This window comes from Neophocaena asiaeorientalis, unplaced genomic scaffold, assembly GCF_003031525.2.
Source record: "Neophocaena asiaeorientalis asiaeorientalis breed wild unplaced genomic scaffold, Neophocaena_asiaeorientalis_V1.1 scaffold43, whole genome shotgun sequence".
NCBI lineage: Eukaryota > Metazoa > Chordata > Mammalia > Artiodactyla > Phocoenidae > Neophocaena > Neophocaena asiaeorientalis.
The window spans coordinates 16,278,397-16,299,895 of record NW_020173674.1 but is presented as its reverse complement, the minus strand read 5'-3'; the positions used below and the strand labels follow the sequence as shown (position 1 = coordinate 16,299,895).

General features: G+C 40.8%; 1 protein-coding gene across 3 annotated transcripts in view; it reads left to right on the top strand.

Moving 5' to 3' along the window:
* The first annotated feature begins 1,918 nt into the window (after window positions 1-1,918).
* The window catches only part of TTC17 (tetratricopeptide repeat domain 17), a 146,664-nt gene continuing 127,083 nt past the window's right edge, over window positions 1,919-21,499 (top strand). For all 3 annotated transcript variants that reach the window (XM_024749051.1, XM_024749052.1, XM_024749050.1), the window contains exon 1: window positions 1,919-2,108. In XM_024749051.1, coding sequence (XP_024604819.1) covers window positions 1,950-2,108 — 159 coding nt within the window. In that variant the 5' untranslated portion in view covers window positions 1,919-1,949. The remainder of the gene's footprint in view (window positions 2,109-21,499) is intronic.

The window sequence follows — 21,499 nt, the reverse complement described above, 5'->3', positions numbered from 1 at the left end:
GTATGATCTTGGCCAAACTACTTAACTAGCCTACGCCTGGTAAGTTAGTGAAGATTAATTAGAACTATGTGTGTACAGTGCCCAGTATGTATTAAACACTCAACCAATGTTAGATGATGGTGACTGTCATTATTTAGTAGCTTTATACACAAGCAGGGTTTACTTCTATGCCTAAAAATAAGACGCTGAGAACATACAAGAAACCTTTACAATTTGCCACCAATTTCACCTTTTCATGCTTAGCGCTTATTCTGCCTAAAACAGCACCTTTGCTCTAAGACTTTCACTTGGTTGGTCTGTCTCTTCTACACATGAGCCCTTACACACCCCCAATATCCTATATGTAAATTGTTACCTTGCCAGTATCCCACCAGACTGCACACTGCTCAGTGGTCAGATTTTCATACCCAGGGTCTAGCAGAGTATCAGGGAAAAAAAGCAGGTAAGCCATACATTTTTAATGAAAGTAATGCTCATCACTTCAGTACTCCTAAGAAAAGCTGCTCTAAGAAGACATAAAAAGCCAGTACTGTGGTAACGGCTTCCATAGCGTGAAGTGATGTTTAAACACTTGGCAATTATTTGTTTTCTTGCAATACACCTGAGTAGGGAAGTGGTCAGGCATAATTCTCATCTTCCTTTTCCCAAAGAAAAAACCCCAAAGCATAATGAATCTAAACATAAAATGACACATATAGCTAGAAGGCAGCCCTGACACACCTAAAACGACATAGCTAGCTAGAACCTAGAAGCCAGGCTAGTCTGCTTGGCCTGCGTGTTGATGCACTAGAAGGAAGTGCTTCTCAAACTTTAATGTACATACCAGTCACCCGGGCTCTTGTTAAAAGGTAGAATCTGATGGGAAGAGACAGAAGAGCCAAGAATGTGCTTTTTTTTTTTTTTGCGGTACGCCGGCCTCTCACTGTTGTGGCCTCTCCCGCTGCGGAGCACAGGCTCGGGACACGCAGGCCCAGCGGCCGTGGCTCATGGGCCCAGCCGCTCCGCAGCATGTAGGATCCTCCCGGACCGGGGCGCGAACCCGTGTCCCCTGCAGCGGCGGCAGGCGGATTCTCAACCACTGCGCCACCAGGGAAGCCCAAGAATGTGCTTTTTTAATAAGCTCCCAGGTGATGCCAATGCTTCTGGTCTCCAGATTTAGACCTATGATGTTCAGTAAGGTAGCCACTAGCCACACGTGGCTATTTAGCCCCTGAAATCTGGCTAGTCCGAATTTAGATGAGCTATAAGCGTAAAATGCATACGGATTTCGAAAACTTGGTACAAAAATAAATATCTCAGTAATTTCTAATAATAATTAGATATGTTAATAATAATCTAATAGATTTCACACTGAACTAATAATATACTGTATATAATGGGTTAAATAAGATGTTATTTCATTTTTTTTTTAAATTGTGGTTCACGGCTCGCGTTACGTTTCTACTGGACGGCGCTGCCCTAGACTAACAACACTTCCAATTCTGAAGCTCCCCCTATTGTGAGGTTTTAAGAATAAAAGAGAACCTATCCCTTCCCTTAGATGTTTCGAAAGCACACCTTTTATTTTCCAACCACTTGACACAATCAGAAATAAAAAAATTTTTTTAAACCGAAGAGTTATATGTATATACTCTGAGCCCTCTCATTTTGGCTTAGGCTCCAACTGGAACACTACTTTTCTCTCCCTCTGGTTCCCACGCTCCGAGATCGTATCGCGCACAGGAAAACAATAGTAAGAAAGCGGTCTCCGACCTGAAGCCAAATTGGGCCAGCGTCAGAGGCCGCGCTTCCCCGCCGCCTAAACCGAGCCCGAGGCCGAGGAAGCCGGTAGTCAGCGGGCAGCGCCCCCTCGGCTCCTCCTCCTCCTCCAGCGTCGACCTCCCCAAGATGGCGAACGGCGGGGGTCCATTTCCGCTTCCGGTGTGAGCGCCCGGGCTAGGGGGGGCAAGATGGCGGCGGCAGTAGGGGTTCGCGGACGGTGCGAGCTGCCGCCGTGCTCCAGTCCAGGCTGGTTCCTCAGCCTTTCCGCCTTGCTGAGTGTGGCAGCTCGAGGGGCCTTCGCCACCACGCACTGGGTCGTCACGGAGGACGGGAAGATCCAGCAGCAGGTAGCGGCCAGGGTGTCCCTTTCCGCCCGCGCCCGCCCTCGCCCGGGGGGGGATTCCCCGGCCCGGCCCGGCCCCTGGCTGTTTGGCTCCGCGCGGCCCCGCCCCCAGCCTGCAGTCCCACGGTCCCGGTGTCGCGGTGTGGGCGACACCGCCCTCGGACCGGTCCCCTTCCCACTTGTGTCCTGGACCTGGGCTCGGCTGCCTGCAAGTTCTCAGGCTTCCATGCCTGGGGCCGGGCGACTCTCCCCGGGAGTTCGGGTCCTGGGGACATGATCTGGTTCCCTAGCTTTAAAATCCGGATTCATTATCCCTCCTCTGGTGCCTCTCTGGCCCACGCGTCACCAGCCCTCCCCGAGGAAGTAGAAAGCAGGTGGCAGCGCCCGGGTGTGCGCGAGTCCTAGGGAGGTGACAGCTTCGGCACCCCTAGGCAGTGTGTCACCTAATGCTACTTCCCCCAGTCTCCTGTCCCACATGCTTGCGTTCGTGTCAAGCTGTGGTGGTTTCAGCTGGTACCGTTACCCAGGTCAGCAGGGGCTCATTAGACACAACACGCACACTCTCTTTGCGAAGGAATGCTTGAGGATGCCTCTGGTGGCGTTGCCTGCATCTTTTCAGCAGTCAACCGCCCTAGTATCCCAGTGTTCTTTGCATTGTTTCTTTACCTAGTTCCTGTGACCCAGCCCCTCAGGGAGGATATGCGATTTCCCGGATTCTTGTCAGGTTGAATTAATTCCTCAGAGGAGAGGCTGCTTTTCTTACATAACTTTCTGATGGCCTGTATTTTGTGAATGCTGCTGATGCCTAAAGAATGCGTGAGTGTGTATTCTGCTACAGAAACTTGATAAACTTAATGACTTCCAACACCTGAGAACAAGCCTATAAAGTCCAGCAAACATTTAGAAAGTGATCTGTGTGCCCCATGCAATTTAATTTAGCCCACCGATCTGAAATGTATTAACCATTGTTCTGTGAAAGTGCTGGGTTGTATGTAATGAATGGTGATAGGAACACAATGCTAGGCTTACCTTTGTGTAAAGTGAGGTTCACATTTAGATTCACCATGTGATGGCAAATTTTGTCTTAAATATAATGAATGAGTAAAGCAATTTAAAAGTCAGCGTTGGTTTTGGTGAGTGGTTTTCAGTGTATATCTGAGAAAAGACTGACTCTGTGGGGTGGCATTTCTCTATACCTAAGTTATATTAGAAAAAAATTTCCTTTTCATGGCCATACCAGCTGAGATTTAAAATATGCATGTGTGTTTCAGAAACCCTAGACAACACTTACAAATTCACCTCTAACAGAAGATTGGAAATCTTGTGTGAATCCTAGTTGCTTCTGTCCTTCTCTCTCCAGATGATGGTTTTCCCTGAGGCCCTTATGAAGGGAGATGTGGCGTTAAGTCCTGCTGCATTTTGGGGAGCCCTTCTTCTATTGGCTCTTTTGCAGTATTGTTTTGGGTCACAGCTATTTATATTCCCTGACATTGACTTCTTCTCATTTTGATGTCCAGCTACTCAGCTGAGAAAGTAGCCCATCTGAAAAGTGGTAGAAAGCTGGTAGAAATGTATTTATATGCTGAACATTGCAAAGGGAAGGTAGAATCTGATTTGGTTTTTGTTTTTTAACACATTCCTTCTTGTTGCACATTGCGTACATATGTTTTGGTGGGGGAAAGGTAGGGGTTACTAAAAACTTGCTAGAGAAAGGGAGAAATCTATAGAATCTTCTGGATCTCTTCCAAGTCACTCCTACAGTAGGTAGTTAGGCTTAGAGTTAGGAAAGCAAGATTTCTTTACTACATGCCTTTTTAGTGATCCTCTTTGGTGAATTTTCCAGTACTTTGCTACATAACATTTACAGTGTAAAGTCCAGGCAACTACAAAATTTTATACCAGAAGAAATAAAGTTGGTGACCACAGTGTAACAAGAGTCCAGGGGAGGGAAGTTGGATTTAATCCGAGGGGAAAAGCACATGTAAATAAAGTAAGAGAGTTGGACCTCACAGTCAGCTTCTGAGTTCCACTCTGATAGCTCTGCATACATTACCCATGCAGCCCTTCCTGGCAGTAATTTGACTGCAGGCAGAATCCAAACCTCAATTTACATTGTGCTTAATTATCACATTTGGATATACTTATTAAAGAATTGAAAGGTCTCTTTAGTATGTGGATTTGGGTGTACTGCAGATCTATTCATACTTTCAGAAACATAACTAATTCAAATTTAGTATAGGAACTTCCCTGGGGGTCCAGTGGTTAGACCTTTGCTGTCCAATGCATGGGGAGCGGGTTCTATCCCTGGTCAGGGAGCTAAGATTCCACATGCCTCACCGCCAAAAAACCAAAACATAAAACAGAAGCAATATTGTAACAAATTCAATAAAGACTTAAAAAATGGTCCACATCAAAAAAATAAAGTAAAATTTAGTATATGTACTGTGTCTTACCAGGCGTACCAAATCCCTTGCTCCTTGTGTTTAGTTTTAACATCTGAGTGAGAACAGAAGTATTTCATTTTTTTGTCTGTGCTGCATGGCTTGCAGGATCTCAGTTCCCTGACCAGGGATTGAACCTGGGCCATGGCAGTGAGAGCCCGGAATCGTAATCACTAGGCCACCAGGGAGCTCCCTGATTTCATCTTTAAAATTTTTTTTTATTTTATACGTTTATTTATTTATTTTTGGCTAATTGGGTCTTCGTTGCTGCGCGCGGGCTTTCTCTAGTTGTGTTGAGCAGGGGCTACTCTTCGTTGGGGTGTGTGGGCTTCTCATTGCAGTGGCTTCTCTTGTTGCAGAGCATGGGCTCTACACACGCGGGCTTCAGTAGTTGTGGCGCACGGGCTTGGTTGCTCCGCGGCATGTGGGATCTTCCCAGACCAGGGCTCAAACCCGTGTCGCCTACAATGGCAGGCAGATTCTTAACCACTGCGCCACTAGGGAAATCCCCCAATTTCATTTTTAAAGTTGCCTAATATTAGGGAAAGGGTTAAGGGCAAACTGAAATAGCAGGTCTTAGAAAATACCTTTTGAAACTCTATTTTAATTTAGTTTTTTTAACTTTTATCTTAATTAATTAATTTATTTTTGGCTGCGCTGGGTCTTCGTTGCTGCGTGGGGGCTTTCTTTAGTGTGGTGAGCGGGGGCTGCTCTTTGTTGTGGTGCATGGGCTTCTTATTGTGGTGGCTGCTCGTTATGGAGCACGGACTCCAGGCACTTGGGCTTCGGTAGTTGTGGCGCGTGGGGTCAGTGGTTGTGGCTCATGGGCTCTAGAGCGTAGGCCCAGTAGTTACGGCACACAGACTAGTTGCTCTATGGTATGTGGGATCTTCCTGGACCAGGGCTCGAACCCATGTTCCCTGCATTGGCAGGCGGATTCTTAACCACTACGCCACCAGGGACGTCCTTCACTTGATATTTAAACCTATCCAAATTAAGTGTAATAGATCATTGTTTTCCAGAGTGAATGTGGGTAAGTACTTATGAATTAAGAATCTGAATTGCCCAAAATACAGACTTAGATAGGGACATTTTCCCTCATAATAGTTAAAGTTTTAAGTACAGTAAGCAATCCTTCCCAGAAGAAGAGAACATTCGTTTGGCTTTTCTATTTCAAGCCTTAGCAGATGATAAAGATAGGCACCCACAAGTTACAGACTGCAGACTTGTGAACATGCATGTATATTGGAAGCCGTAGATCTTTGGGGGGTTGAAATGGGCCTTTCAGTCAGAGCAGGGAAGTAGACATTGCTCCAGGCAGCCTCCTCGCAGTCCAAGCTGAGCTGCTTCTGGCAGTAGTAGATGTCCAATACTTGGCATGGCGACTCAGGGACTTGTTCCTTTCCACAGTCCCCACTCTGTCCAGGAAGCATGCCATCCGTGTTTTTAAGCTCTGTGTTTTACTGAGCTGCCACTGAACTCCCAGGAGTGTTGTACAGGGAATACTGGAGCTGGGATGTGAAGAGAATGCTCCAGTCACTAAGTTCATTTCCCACTGCAGTCAGAGGACGTCTAAGAAAAGCCCCTCCTCTCTTTCTCCTCTCCAGCTCTGTGCCGGTCTCCCAGCTTTGGGCTTTGGCATACTTCTGAACCCCTAATGTCCCTGTACCTGAAAACTAGTAAGATCCTCTCACCTTATTTAAGCAAGAGTCCTTAACTTGGAGTCCATGGACTTGAGGTATGAGCTTTTATAATCTAGTTGCTAGGAAGATCTACAGTAACTAGATCTTTTGTTTGACTTCAAGATAAATTTTTGTTTGTTTCATTTTGACATTGTTTTTGCTTAACTACTCTTGTGGCAACACCTGTTTTCTATTTTAATCACAAGTGCCTAGCAGTTCTCTTGCACTGAAGGTTAAATAAACTTTTGTGAATTAGCCTAAGAACCTATCTGTCACATCATTTCTTTGGAAAAATGTACGCTTCATGTTACAGCTTACCAGCTAACAGATGAACTCTTGAAATGTTAGTTAGGTCTAAATCTTGAAAATTTAGATTATCAACTCTCTCATAACATTATATTATTTATTTTCTTTGCTGCTGTTTCCCTCTCCTCCAATCTTAGAACCATGGCATCTTAGATTTGGAAAAAATTCTTAAAGAATATATGGTGCGACTCATAGGAGAGAAGGTCACCCAAAGACACAACTAATGAATGGCATTTAGTGGTAACAATAAGTAAAAATGTATTTATCTGCAGTAATGTGTAAGCCAGCACTTTATACTAAGGTTGAAGTGCTTTTTTTTTATCTGCATAACACCTACAAAGGAAGGAACAGAAAGAAAAACAAAACCAAATGAAGTAGATGTCTTCTCTTTTCCAGTTTGCTTTACCTTTGCAGAATGTTTTGTGATAACTTTAAATTGGAGGTGGGTGGATGGGGGAGGGTCCCAAATAGGTATGAATTAATTTGGGGGTCACTTAATCATTTTGCCTCCTGTCAAGCAGATGTCTTCGGAGTACAGATCCGTTTAACTGCTCAGAACAAATGAGATTTCTCACAAAACTAATGTTCTGAAGCTTAGCAAACTTGGCAAAAACTGTTTGCTAAGCAACCATTTCAGCAACTATGACCTAGGGAACAGCTATCATATTTAGTTGGACAAACTGGCTAAATCTTTATTTGTTGATTTTTAACAGCTTACAAGTGAAGGAGTGGTTTAATTTTGGTCTCATGTTAAGTGATTTGGTTAATCTGGGAGAGAGCATCCATATTGTACTGTGAAGCTGACAGCTTCATTTTGGTGCTTTTCAAAACTGAACCCATCTTTTGACATAGAGCATGTTTCTATGTTTATACACTTAAGGGATTTGCTTGGACCTGGAGGTCATATTGGTTATTCAGTAGCTAGGCACCTGCAGTTTATACTAGACGTTGACATCAAAAGTGATTCTCATTCAACCCATTTTTTAAGATATTTCCCACTATTATTTTTCTTCTTATAAATTACCCAGGTATTAAGTTTGTTTATATGGTAGAGTAGTAATAGGAGTTTGGAAATATACAGAGATAAATTATAACTTTAAATACTTTTCCCAATTATTTATTGAACAGATATCTATTGATGGCTTCCTTTTCACCAACCCACAGTGCTTTGAAGGGTATGTTCTTTTCCACTGGCTACTGTGACACAGAATTCTCATTTTTCTTTAGGGGTGAGCAGAGCACAGCTCCTTCTTAACCTTCTGGGTCTTTTTGTTTTTTGTTTTGGCTCTTCCACCTCCGCTTATCTTCTAGATCAGTGGTTCTCAAACTTTGCACAAAAATAATCTGGGGTGCCTGCTTAAAATTCAGATTCCCAGGTCACTGAGAGTGATTCAGTAGGTTGATGGTGGATCCAAGGTTTCCACATTTTTATCAAACTCCTCAGGAGAGTGTGATGCAGATGGGTCACAGATCATTATGAGAAATTCAGTTTTAGATCTTGCTCTTCCTCCAGCCTTTGTTGCAGGCTTCTCTTTTTACTCTCTTTGTATACCTGGGAAATGTCATCCTTTCCCAAAACTTAAGTTACCATATGTATGCTGGGAATATCTACATTTCTTTCTACAACTCAGTTTTTTTTCTCCAGAGTTAAAAATTCAAGACTTCCGTGTTAACTTTTAACTCCATGTGAATGTCCTCTAGGTACTTCAAGCTTAATATGACCAAATCTAAACTCAGTTTTACACCTATACCTATGTCATGCCCTGTTTTCCCAAACTTAAAGACACCACTATGCATCGTCTGCCTGTTGGTCCACATCAGAAATCTGGTTGTCCTTTTTAATTTCTCCCTGTTCCTTACCAACAGCTTTCAGTTTTACTTTCTAATTATATCTTGCTTCTTTCCGTAGCCACTACCATTACTCATAATTCCAACCACCTAATTAATTGCCGTAGCTTCTTAACTGCACTCCCTGCTTCTAGTCTTGTCCTACTTCTAGTCCATTTTTTCCACAGTGCAGAGTAATCTTTTAAAACCTTCTGTGTTTTTTTGTTTAATTAAAAAATTTGAATTACAAAAGTGATGCGTGGCACTGTAAAAATAAATACCTAACACTATGGTAGTATTTGAAGTAATAAAATGAGGTCCTCCTACCTCTACCCATTCTTACTCCCCAGGAAAAACTACCTTTAACAGATTGGTACAGATCCCAGAATATAGTCCAAATTCATTAACATGTCTTGAGATCTGGCCCTTCCTTCTCTCTAGTCTGTCTCTGCTCATTCTTGAGTGCCCCACTCTCACCTCAGAATGTACACACGTAATATACTTAGTCATATTTAACTTTTGTCAGTGTCACCAAATATGCTCTGTTCGCACTTATTTCTGGGCCTTTGTACATGTTCTTCCCCCCAAACATCTTAATCTGGCTAACTCATACTCTTCATAACTTAAACATCACTTTCTCAGGGAAGCTTCTGTGATGCACAGATTTGAATAAGCTGTTCTTTCAATGTGCCTTCAGAGCATCCTGCATTCCCTTATGAAAACATTTGCCATACCATGTTGTGTCTGTTTACTTATGTAAATACCCTACTAGACTACTTTATGCTCTATGAAGGGAGCAGCTGTGTCCATCTTCTCTGCAACTCCAACATCTCTCACATTGCTTAATCACATAGGCTACAGTAATATCTGTTGAATGGATGATATAAGGAAGTATGAGAAATGATTCCTATTGATACCTTTTAGGAATTTACCATTGTCTGAATGAAGCCTTACGATACTCACCAGTGTGGTTGTCATCAGGGACTAGCCTAAAGGAACCCTCAGACCTTCCAGGAGATCTTTCAATCTCCGAGTAAGCCATCAGTGAGTCAGCCCTGAGGCCTTCAGAAACCATGCTGTACACAGGGGACAGCCATAATTTCAGAGATTACTCTTGCCTCTCTGTTGTGATCAGGTTGTGCCTGCCAGGGAAGTCATCCTGTCGCTGCTGACATTATATATCTAAAGGTCAGCTCTTGCTCAGACATCAAATGTATGGAGAAGAGACAGGAAAATGATAAACAAGAAAAACAGAAAAAGGATCGGAAAGGGCTGAGGCAAGGTAGGTGGGAGCTGGCAGCTGCACTGTTGAGGAGGGATTAGGATCAGCTGTGGGCTTCAGCAGTTGTTGCAGTTTAGAAGCAGCTCTGGTGGAAGTGAACAGAAGGCGCTCTGACAGTCAGGAATAAGAGGGCTTGCCAGCAGGTCGGGTCAAAAATTAGAACAGCTTTGCACTCAGAAATGTAGGGAGCTGGGTGTGAGCAGTGCCTGCATCTCAGCTGTGCTCCATGATGGCAAGAGTGAAAGGAATTCCTCTACCCTATGGCTCTTTTATAGCCAGACACCTCAGCAGAGTTGTCTGTGCTCACAGACTCTCCTTCCTCTCTTCATATAGGTCTATTTTAAACCCATTGCAATCAGTCCTGCATCCCCACAACTCTTGTCAAGATACCCTGGGCCTTCCACATTGCTGCATTCAATGCTCAGTTCTCAGTCATCTTACTTAACCTCTTAGCAGCCCAGCATTTGTCTTCATACTCTATTGAACTATTTTTTTACATGACTTCCTGAACATATACTCCTGGTTTTCCTTCTAAATCCCCTGCCTCTCATTCTCTTCTGCTGAATTCCTTTTTGATTCGTGAGTCTTAAATATTGGTGTGCCCCTTTTCTTCCCTCTGTACACCAGACAATCTTATGCAGTTTCATGGCATAAAATATATAAATCTGCAGTCTCTCCCTGAACTCTAGATTCATATATCCAACTGCCTACTCAGCCTCTCCACCTATCTGCCTAATAGACACCACGAATACATCATGTGCTAAACTGACTCTTGATTTCCCACTCCACCACACCTGTTACCAAGTTTTTCAGGCCCCAAATCTTGGTATCTTCCTTGACTCTTCCTTCTCTCACATCTCATACCCAGTCTCTCAGCAACCTGTCAACTTAATTTCCAAAATGTATTCTGAATCCCGCCATGTCTTTCCGCCTGTACTATTACAACCCTGGTCCAGACTATCTTCATCTCTGTCCTGAACCTATGCAGTAGCCCCCTAACTGGTCTCTTTGCTTTTACGTTTGCTCCATAGGGTCTGTTCTCCCCAGATTAGCCAAAGCAGTCTTTTAAAAAACATAAGTTTTGGTCATGCCACTCCTTGAGGGGTCTTGGGGGAAGGGAAGCAAAGAGTATCAGAAAACCTTCAGTGGTTTCCCATCACACTTAAATAATAAAACCTAGTTTTCACCATGGCCTGTAAGGCCCTGCAGGATCTGGGACCTGGCTCCTGGCCACCTCTCTGCGCTGATACTACTTTCCTTCTTGTGTGCTGTGTTTCAGCCATACTCGCCTTTGGGTGGTTTTTAAAGCACCAAGTTCACTTGTTTTTGGTTCACCAAGACCTTTGCTTTTGCTCCTTCGTCTGCCTGAAGCACTTTTTTGCAGACATCAGCATGGCTCAGCCCTTCTCTTCTTTCAGGCCTCTGTTCTCATGTCACCCATTTTCTGACCAAGCTGTCTAAAACAGCATCTCTTTCCATCACTCTGTCTTCTCACTCTATTTTTCTTCATATTATTTATTACTGGCACTGTATTGTAAGGTATACTTTATTGCCTGTCTTTCTACAAGAACATAAGCTTATGAAGGCAACAACTTTGTTTTGTTCAGTGAAGTAACCCTAGTGCCTAAAACAGTGCCTGACACATGATGTACACTCAGTAAATACTGAATAAGTGAGAGAGTATATGAATGTCTGTGTGTGCAAGCAGTAATTACTCCTGTATTCGCTCTTGTATCTCATATCAGCATACTGAAGGGCCACCGTTGTTTTTTTGTTTTTGTCTTTGTTTTTTAAAATTAACTTATTTATTTTTGGCTGCGTTGGGTCTTCGTTGCTGCACAGGGGCTTTCTCTAGTTGCGGTGAGCAGGGCCTACTCTTCATTGCGGTGCACAGGCTTCTCATTGCAGTCGCTTCTCTTATTGCAGAGCACGGGCTCTAGGGCGCGGGTGCTTCAGTAGTTGTGGCACGTGAGCTCAGTAGTTGTGGCTTGCAGGCTCTAGAGTGCAGGCTCAGTAGTTGTGGCGCACGGGCTTAGTTGCTCCGCAGCATGTGGGATCTTCCTGGACCAGGGCTCGAACCTGTGTCTTCTGCATTGGCAGGTGGATTCTTAACCACTGTGCCACCAGGGAAGCCCCCACCATTGTTTTAATAGTCTGCAGGAGGGAGGTGCATTTACTTTAAAGGGGGCAAGCTAATTCATTCATTCTCCCTGTTACCAATAAAAGGTCTACACAGCCTAAGACTTCTCTAAGAACATGGTGTCTCTAACCAGAGTTGTGAAATGGTGCCTAAGATAATCTACTTTCCTAAAGGCTATTTTGGATATTTTACCTCTACAGCGTACCTTTTATGGTATGTTCAAAGAACTCATATTTGAGATTGTGACCTTATTTAAATTAATTGAATATTGTACAAATTTAGGTTGTCACTTTATATTTTGCTTTCAAGACATACTATTAGGAATTCACACTGTTGTGCTTCCCATATTTTTTTAGTCAGTAGTAAAGTCAGTTAGTAATGAGTCTAACTTTTTTTTAAATAAATTTATTTTATTTATTTTATTTTTGGCTGCGTTGGGTCTTCGTTGCTGCGTGCGGGGGCTACTCTTCGTTGTGGTGCGTTCCCTAGGTTCTTCATGACATTTTTTTTTTCTTAAATTCCATATATATGTGTCAGCATACGGTATTTGTCTTTTTCTTTCTGACTTACTTCACTCTGTATGACAGACTCTAGGTCTATCCATCTCATTACGAACAGCTCGATTTCGTTTCTTTTTAAGGCTGAGTAATATTCCATTGTATATATGTGCTACATCTTCTTTATCCATTCATCCGATGATGGGCACTTAGGTTGTTTCCATCTCTGGGCTATTGTAAATAGAGCTGGCAGGCAGATTCTTAACCACTGTGCCACCAGGGAAGTCCCATGAGTCTAACTTTTGAAAAGAACTCATTTATGTATTTTTAACTAACGTTTTCAGTCTTCATTTTCCCTCTGAGGAACTTCGTTATTTCAATTGAAATCAGGTGACTGGCAAGAGGTCCTGCCTCCAAAGGTCAGGCCTTTCCACCTTCAGTCTAATTGCTTGGTGGGGAGTTGAGATGGTTAATTAATCTTTAGTAGAACCCAAGAGGATAGTATCAACACATGACAAAAGTGGTCAAATGGAGTCAGGAACGTTTTTATTAGAGCAAGTATTTGCTGAGTGCTTTTTGTGTGCCTATTACTGCATTGGGTAAGCTTAGCTCACTCATTCAGTACATACTTGGATGCTTTCTGTGTTAGGTACTTGAAATACAGCTGTGAGGGAGATATAGTCCCTGCCTTAGTAGAGTTTGTGTTTTATACAGTCATACTTGGAAGTGACTCTAATTTAGGATATCAACAGGTAACTTTTATTGTAATAAAAACAATTTAATGTCTGTAATTCACTGAACACTTTATCCAGTGTTTTCATGTTCATTATCTCATTTGGTCATCATACAGACTCAGTAAGATGTGGGTATTGATCTTCTATCAAATAAATTTGGGCAGAATGTAGTTAAACTCCTTGCCCAAGCCATGCAAGTAGGAAGTGGCAGAGTGTGAACTCAAGCTCAGGTCTGATTCTGAACCCTGTTCTCTTCTCTGCAGTGCTAAGCATTGCTACTTACATAAAGAAAAATATTTCTGTAGTTTTATTTGTAAAACAAATACTCATCAAAAATTAAACTTTTTCTTTTAAAAATGTTTTTTTAATTTTAAAATTGAATTAGACTATAAACTATATGATAATTGTTGAAAAAAATTTTCACACTATTTAGTATGCTATAAAATGAAAAGTGAAAGTTTCATAACTACCCACAGTCCTTCTTCCTGGAAACAACTAGAATTATTTGTGTATTCTTCCCAAAAGTTTCTATGCATTTGTAAATACATAGTTCTTTATTTTATTTTTTTTTGCGGTACGCAAGCCTCTTACTGTTGTGGCCTCTCGCGTTGTGGAGCACAAGCTCCGGACGCGCAGGCTCAGCGACCATGGCTCACGGGCCCAGCCGCTCCGCGGCATGTGGGATCTTCCCGGACCGGGGCACGAACCCGTGTCCCCTGCATCGGCAGGCGGACTCTCAGCCACTGCGCCACCAGGGAAGCCTCCATAGTTCTTTATTTTTAAACGCACAACTGGAAACATTTTGTCTCACCATTATCTTCTATCCACTTCATAAAACTTAGACATCTGTCCATATCAGAAATAAGAAAGCTACCCTCTTCTCCCTTAAGATTGCATAGTATTGGGTTGTATGGGTGTTCTGTAGTTTATTTAACCAGTTCCCTAGTGGCAGACATTTAGATTGTTTCTCTGTTTTTGCTGTCGCAAACATTGTTGCAGAGAGTAAACGAGCTAATACATTCATCTTTGCATGCTTCTATGCCTATATTGAGTGTATCTGTAAGATGAATTCTTTGAATTGGAATTTCCTGTTTCTAAAAATGCATATATTTAATTTTCTTAGATTTACTAAATTGTTCTCCTAAAGGACTGCATCAGGAGTGTTTGAAAATGCTCAGCATTGCTTGGAATGTGCAAAAAATTTTTCATAATCCAATTCTAGTAAAAGACCTCTATTCCATCCATTGCCCTTAGCTAAACAGTGTTGTGATCATCAGTAGAAATATGAACAGAAAGGAACCTTCAGTTAAGTTTTTTTATCTTCATAGAAAAAATTAAACCTTGGTCATTAACATTTATTTCACACTTGTTGGGACTGCAATAAAAGAGATTAGTCAAGCTGATTTCTTTTCCCCCACAGTTGATACTACCAGTGTTTTGATGACTAATCAAGTTGAACTTTATTCAGTTGTCTCTTGTAGAGCAGCGATTTCCAGTATGAAATAGCAGAGTAATTTACTGGCTGTTGAGTTTGCCATCATCTGAATAATGATAAAGTTACTAAGGTTTAGTTCCTGGCACTGATTTTAGTGTTCCTTTTCCAACATTTGATTGACAAATCTGTCTTAGCTTGGGCTGCCGTAACAAAATGCCGTAAACTGGTGATTTAAAGAACCGATGTTTATTTTCTCACAGTTCTGGAGGCTGGAAATACAAGATCAGAGTGCCAGCCAGCATGGTCGGGTTCTAGTGAGGGCTCTCTTTTTGGCTTGCAGACAACTGCATCTTGCTGTGTCCTCACATGGTAGAGAAAAAGAGAAAGCAAGCTCTCTGGTATCTTCTGGTATCTTACAGGAGCACCAATCCCATCAGGAGGGCCCCAACCTCATGACCTCATCTAAATCTGTTTACTTCCCAAAGGTCCAGTCTCTAGCTACCTAATTCCCTTTTGCCATGTAACCTAACATATTCACATGTTCTGGAGTTTAGGACATAGACATCTTTGTCGGGCCATTGTTCTGTGTTCAGTATTTGCTGCTGGAATGAGAATTACTTCTGAGTTACATATAAATCCACTCTAACTGTACAGCTACATTTTTTCTGTGTATGTTTACAAGAATATCATAAGTACACAAATGAGAAATATTCATGACTCTGGTGTCCTGTTTCATTTTCTTTCCTTGTAAAGTTGTAAACTGTTTGCTTTATTCATTATGTTATTTGTATATTTCTTGGCAACATAAATCATAAAATGTAGACTGATAACACTTTTATAAGAACTTGTTCCTTAGTTATTCATGTTGAAAATGGTTACTTATTTGCTAATCAGTTGGGGAAATGGTGATTATTTGACATGAATGTTCTAATAAAATTGGCTGCAACACTGTATGTGTTCAAATCTAGATTATAGCTATATAATACACTTCAGATTCCTGGATTATTTTATGTGAGTTTAAGTATTTACAACTACGTCTTCCAAGAACTGAAAATGAGAAAGTAAAATCTAATTGAGGGTAACTTTAGAAAATATATAAGGACATTAAAAATTCATGTGATGGTCAGGATTCAACATTTTTGTTTATTTAAAGTTTAATTTTAGTTTGGTAACTTGGTATTCTATAAAATTGAGACTGGTTTTTAACTTTTCACTAAAATACTATACAAGTGCTCTAAGAGTGAAAAAGTCATCTTTAATAAAAATATTTCCAAATCTTGACAGTTCATAACAATAGTGTTTTATTGATCTGATACAATTAAATTTTTCTAGTAAAAGGTCTGTTTATGTTACATATTAAAGTTTTGGCAGTTATTACAGCCAGCAACCTAAGTTCCTCGTAAGAGCTGAGGCTCAACTGGTATTTTGTGAACTTAACACTTCTCTAAACCTGGAAGAAGGTGCAAGTCCATGATAGTTAGACTTGAATCCTGAAGAGAGTTGCATGCGAAGTCAAGGCCACAGACTTTTCTGCCCCTCTCATTCTGTCCCTGTAAAACTCATCTTGCTTGCCACTGTATTAGGCTGACAGGGGTCACAAAGGTAAGGGCTCCTTAGACAATCATTTGAAAATGGCAGTGAACTAGATTTGCGATAAGGGTAAAAATTTGAGGTGAGAAAGGAACAAGGAAATACAATAGATGTTGCCTTTTTGAGTGTTTGCCTGGACCCGTATCTGTGAGAGGAATTTTTTTCTCTATGAGTATATAAGGAAAAGCTGCAGGATTGTTTCTCAGATCTGAGCTTATACTTGTCAGTTTGTTTATTTGTTTTTAAATACAATAAAGCATGTTGCATAGCACTCTAAAGTTTCATTTTAACAAGGTGACCTGTTCATAGCACTTAAAAAAAAATACTTTGTAAATTTAAGTGTACGTTCGCTGCAGAAGAAGTCAGAAAACACAAACCAGAAGAGAATAATCATCTGGAGTCCCACCAACTAGAAACCACCATTCATAAAATATGATGTATAAACTGTCAGATGGATTTAAAAAGAGAAAGATTTTCTTATAAGTACACAAAAGAGGTCTTCCCTGGTGGCGCAGTGGTTGAGAGTCCGCCTGCCGATGCAGGGGACACGGGTTCGTGCCCCGGTCCGGGAAGATCCCACATGCCGCGGAGCAGCTGGGCCCGTGAGCCATGGCCGCTGAGCCTGCGCGTCCGGAGCCTGTGCTCCGCAACGGGAGAGGCCACAACAGTGAGAGGCCCCGCATTCCGCAAAAAAAAAAAAAAAAAAAAAAAAAAAGTACACAAAAGAAGAAATATATATGACCAACAAAGAGATTAAAATATATTCACGCTTTTCTGTGTTCCTAAGACTGTATAGAAACTCAGTGATTGTTGTTAGGAATTTCAGTTGATTCAACTATTCTGGAGAAAAGCTAGTAAAAAATATAAATTTAAAAAAGCGCAGTCCCTTTAACCTAACAGTTCTTGTTCTGGGAAGGAAATAATTTGACAGCTGTCAAAAAAATTAAGTGTAAGGATATTCATCACAATATTGTTAAAAAGAGCATAAATTTTAGTAGGGACCTGGGTAAATGACTTTAATATAATATTACCTACTAAATATGATCATGTAAATCTGTATTTACTGGGAAATAAGGCTGATAAAATTTAGGGAAGAATGGAGAGGGGAAGGATACAACACAGTAGATATATTATCTGATTTTTATAAAAATATTTATCTACATAGCTATATACGTATATATTGATAAATACAGAGAAGTTATCCTAACATGATATATGTATATGACAGCAGATATATCTGAAAGTGAGATTTCAAGTAATTTAACTTTCTTCTTTATATTGTCTATAATGTGTTTGTTTTTATAGTAACATATATTTAGCTTGTAAATCAGAAAAGCTTATTTTTAAGTTGAACTTTCTTAGAATTAAGCAATGAAAGGACAGAGAGGGCTAACTTTGTCTATGATACAATGAACAATTTAACTCTCAGAAATAAGTAGCCACTGCTAATTGGAGCCTTGGTTTAATTTGACAGATTGTTTAAAAGAAGCTTTTAACTGTAGCTTTGGAAATAGTCCCTTGCCTAAAGTGAGTACAGGTTTATATGGGCAAATTGAAAGAGTGATAAATTCATTCATTTGAATATCACATTACTTCAGTGTCATAGGTTAGGCTGGTTAAAAGTGATACTTTTATAATAGTGTTAAATCTTTTATAGAGGTAGGATTTGAAAAGTATAAGGAATTTTTAGAAGTCCTTGGGTTGGGTGCCCTCAGTTTATAGATGAGGAAACAGAAGCCCTGACAGGGAAGGTGATTTGCTTAAGGTCACACAGCTGGTCATAGTCCTGTCAAGGACTTATTTTTTCCTGATTCCTGGTGGCTTAACCTCTTTACCTCCTTTCCAGATAGTCACTAGTGAGCCATAATGCCTTAGGAGATAGAGAATCTAACAATGTGATATCAGACACTTTCATCAAACAATCATCAATGTTTTGTGTACCTGAAAGCACATTAAGTACTGAGGGTAGAAAGAAGAATACAAAAAAAAAAAAAATTTTTTTTTTTTTCCGGTACATGGGACTCTCACTGTTGTGGCCTCTCCCATTGCGGAGCACAGGCTCTGGACGTGCAGGCTCAGCAACCATGGCTCACGGGCCCAGCTGCTCCGCGGCATGTGGGATCGTCCCAGACCGGGGCACGAACCCGTGTCCCCTGCATCGGCAGGCGGACTCTCAACATCTGCACCACCAGGGAAGCCCCCAATTTTTTTTTTGGAAAGATAGCCATACAATAATTAAACACTGTAATAAATGCTAATACTGAAATATGTATAAAATACTATGGGAGCTCAAGAGAAGGATGGTTTCAGAAAAGAAATGTCATTTGAGCCAAGTCATTTGGCTTTCATCAAAAGCATAAGAAGAGAAATGCATTCCAAGTAGAAGAATTAGCATGTGCAAAGGTACAGAGGCTCATAAAAGAGCCAAAAGCATAAGAAGATACCCTAAGCAGGGACTTCCCTGGTGGTCCAGTGGTTAAAAATCCATCTTGCAATGCAGGGGATGCCAGTTCGATCCTTGTCAGGGAACTAAGATCCCATAATGCCATGGGGCAACTAAGCCCACGAGCTGCAACTACAGAGTCCACACGCTCTGGAGCCTGCGTGCCACAACTAAGACCCGACACAGCCAAAAAATAAATTATTCAATTAATGAATTAATTAAAAAAAAGAAGATACCCTAGACAGGAGACCTCAAGAAAATTAGGCAGTGGTTTATCAATAGCATTAAGACTTTCAGTTTTGAAAATTTTCATTGGAATGTTTGGACAAATTCTTTTTTTTTTTTTAACATCTTTATTGGAGTATAATTGCTTTACAACGGTGTGTTTGTTTCTGCTTTATAACAAAGTGAATCAGTTATACATATACATATGTTCCCATATCTCTGCCCTCTTGTGTCTCCCTCCCTCCCACCCTCCCTATCCCACCCCTCTAGGTGGTCACAAACCACCTAGCTGATCTCCCTGTGCTATGCGGCTACTTCTCACTAGCTATCTATTTTATGTTTGGTACTGTACATATGTCCATGCCACTCTGTCACTTTGTCACAGCTTACTCTTCCCCCTCCCCATATCCTCAGTTCCATGCTCTAGTAGGTCTGTGTCTTTATTCCCATCTTACCCCTAGGTTCTTTATGACCTTTTTTTTTATTATTATTTTAGATTCCATATAGATGTGTTAGCATACGGTATTTGTTTTTCTCTTTCTGACTTACTTCACTCTGTATGACAGACTCACTACAAATAACTACAAAAAACTCAATTTTGTTTCTTTTTACGGCTGAGTAATATTCCATTGTATACATGTGCTACATCTTTATCCGTTCATCTGTTGATGGACACTTAGGTTGCTTCCATGTCCTGGCTATTGTAAATAGAGCTGCAACGAACGTTTTGGTACATGACTCTTTTTGAATTATGGTTTTCTCAGGGTATATGCCCAGTAGTGGGATTGCTGGGTCGTATGGTAGTTCTGTTTGTAGTTTTTTAAGGAACCTCCATACTGTTCTCCATAGTGGCTGTATCAATTTACATTCCCACCAACACTGCAAGAGTGTTCCCTTTTCGCCACACCTTCTCCAGCATTTATTGTTTCTAGATGTTTTGGTGATGGCCATTCTGACTGGTGTGAGGATGATATCTCATTGTAGTTTTGATTTGCATTTCTCTGATGATTAATGATGTTGAGCATTCTTTCATGTGTTTGTTGGCAATCTGTATATCTTCTTTGGAGAAATGTCTGTTTAGGTCTTCTGTCCATTTTTGGAATGGGTTCTTTGTTATTGAGCTGCTTTAAATTTTGGAGATTAATCCTTTGTCAGTTGCTTCATTTGCAATTATTTTCTCCCATTCTGAGTGTTGTCTTTTGGTCTTGTTTATGGTTTCCTTTGCTGTGCAAAAGCTTTGAAGTTTCATTAGGTCTCATTTGTTTATTTTTATTTTTATTTCCATTTCTCTAGGAGGTGGGTCAAAAAGGATCTTGCTGTGATTTATGTCATAGAGTGTTCTGCCTATGTTTTCCTCTAAGAGTTTGATAGTTTCTGGCCTTACATTTAGGTCTTTAATCCATTTTGAGTTTATTTTTGTGTATGGTGTTAGGGAGTGTTCTAATTTCATACTTTTACATGTAGCTGTCCAGTTTTCCCAGCACCACTTATTGAAGAAGCTGTCTTTTCTCCGCTGGATATTCTTGCCTCCTTTATCAAAGATAAGGTGCCCATAGGAGCATCTATGTTCATCAGTGATATTGGCCTGTAGATTTCTTTGTTTGTGACATCTTTGTCTGGTTTTGATATCACAGTAATGGTGGCCTCGTAGAATGAGTTTGGGAGTGTTCCTCCCTCTGCTATATTTTGGAAGAGTTTGAGAAGCATAGGTGTTAGCTCTTTAAAGGTTTGATAGAATTCGCTTGTGGAGCCATCTGGTCCTGGGCTTTTGTTTGTTGGAAGATTTTTAATCACAGTTTCAATTTCAGTGCTTGTGATTGGTATATTCGTATTTTCTGTTTCTTCCTGGTTCAGTCTTGGCCGATTGTGCATTTCTAAGAATTTGTCCATTTCTTCCAGGTTGTCCATTTTATTGGCATAGAGTTGCTTGTATTAATCTCTCATGATCCTTTGTATTTCTGCAGTGTCATTTGTTACTTCTTCTTTTTCATTTCTAATACTATTGATTTGAGTCTTCTCCCGTTTTTTCTTGATGAGTCTGGCTAATGGTTTGTCAATTTTGTTTATCTTCTCAAACAACCATCTTTTAGTTTTATTGATCTTTGCTATCGTTTCCTTCATTTCTTTTTCATTTATTTCTGATCTGATCATTACGATTTTTTTCCTTCTGCTAACTTTGGGTGTTTTTTTTGTTCTTCTTTCTCTAATTGCTTTAGGTGCAGGTTAGGTTGTTTATTTGAGATGTTTCCTGTTTCTTAAGGTAGGATTGTATTTCTATAAACTTCCCTCTTAGAACTGCTTTTGCTGCATCCCATAGGTTTTGGGTTGTCGTGTCTCCATTGTCATTTGTTTCTGGGTATTTTTTGCTTTCCTCTTTGGTTTCTTCAGTGATCACTTCGTTATTAAGTAGTGTATTGTTTAGCCTCCATGTGTTTGTATTTTTTACAGATCTTTTCCTGTAATTGATATCTAGCTAGTCTCATAGCCTTCTGGTCAGAAAAGATACTTGATACGATTTCAATTTTCTTAAATTTACCAAGGCTAGATTTGTGACCCAAGATATGTTCTATCCTGGAGTTTGGGTTTTTACCTTGCTCCTTCATCTGCTGTGTGCTTTTCTGTCTTTTCATTTTGCTTATCTTACTTTTTTGGGGGTCTCCTTTTTACAGACTGCAGGTTCGTAGTTCCCGTTGTTTTTGGTGTCTTTCCCCAGTGGCTAAGGTTGGTCCAGTGGATTGTGTAGGTTTCCTTGGAGGGCGCTCAGTGAGCGCAGGGTCCAGGCACTGCTCCTCC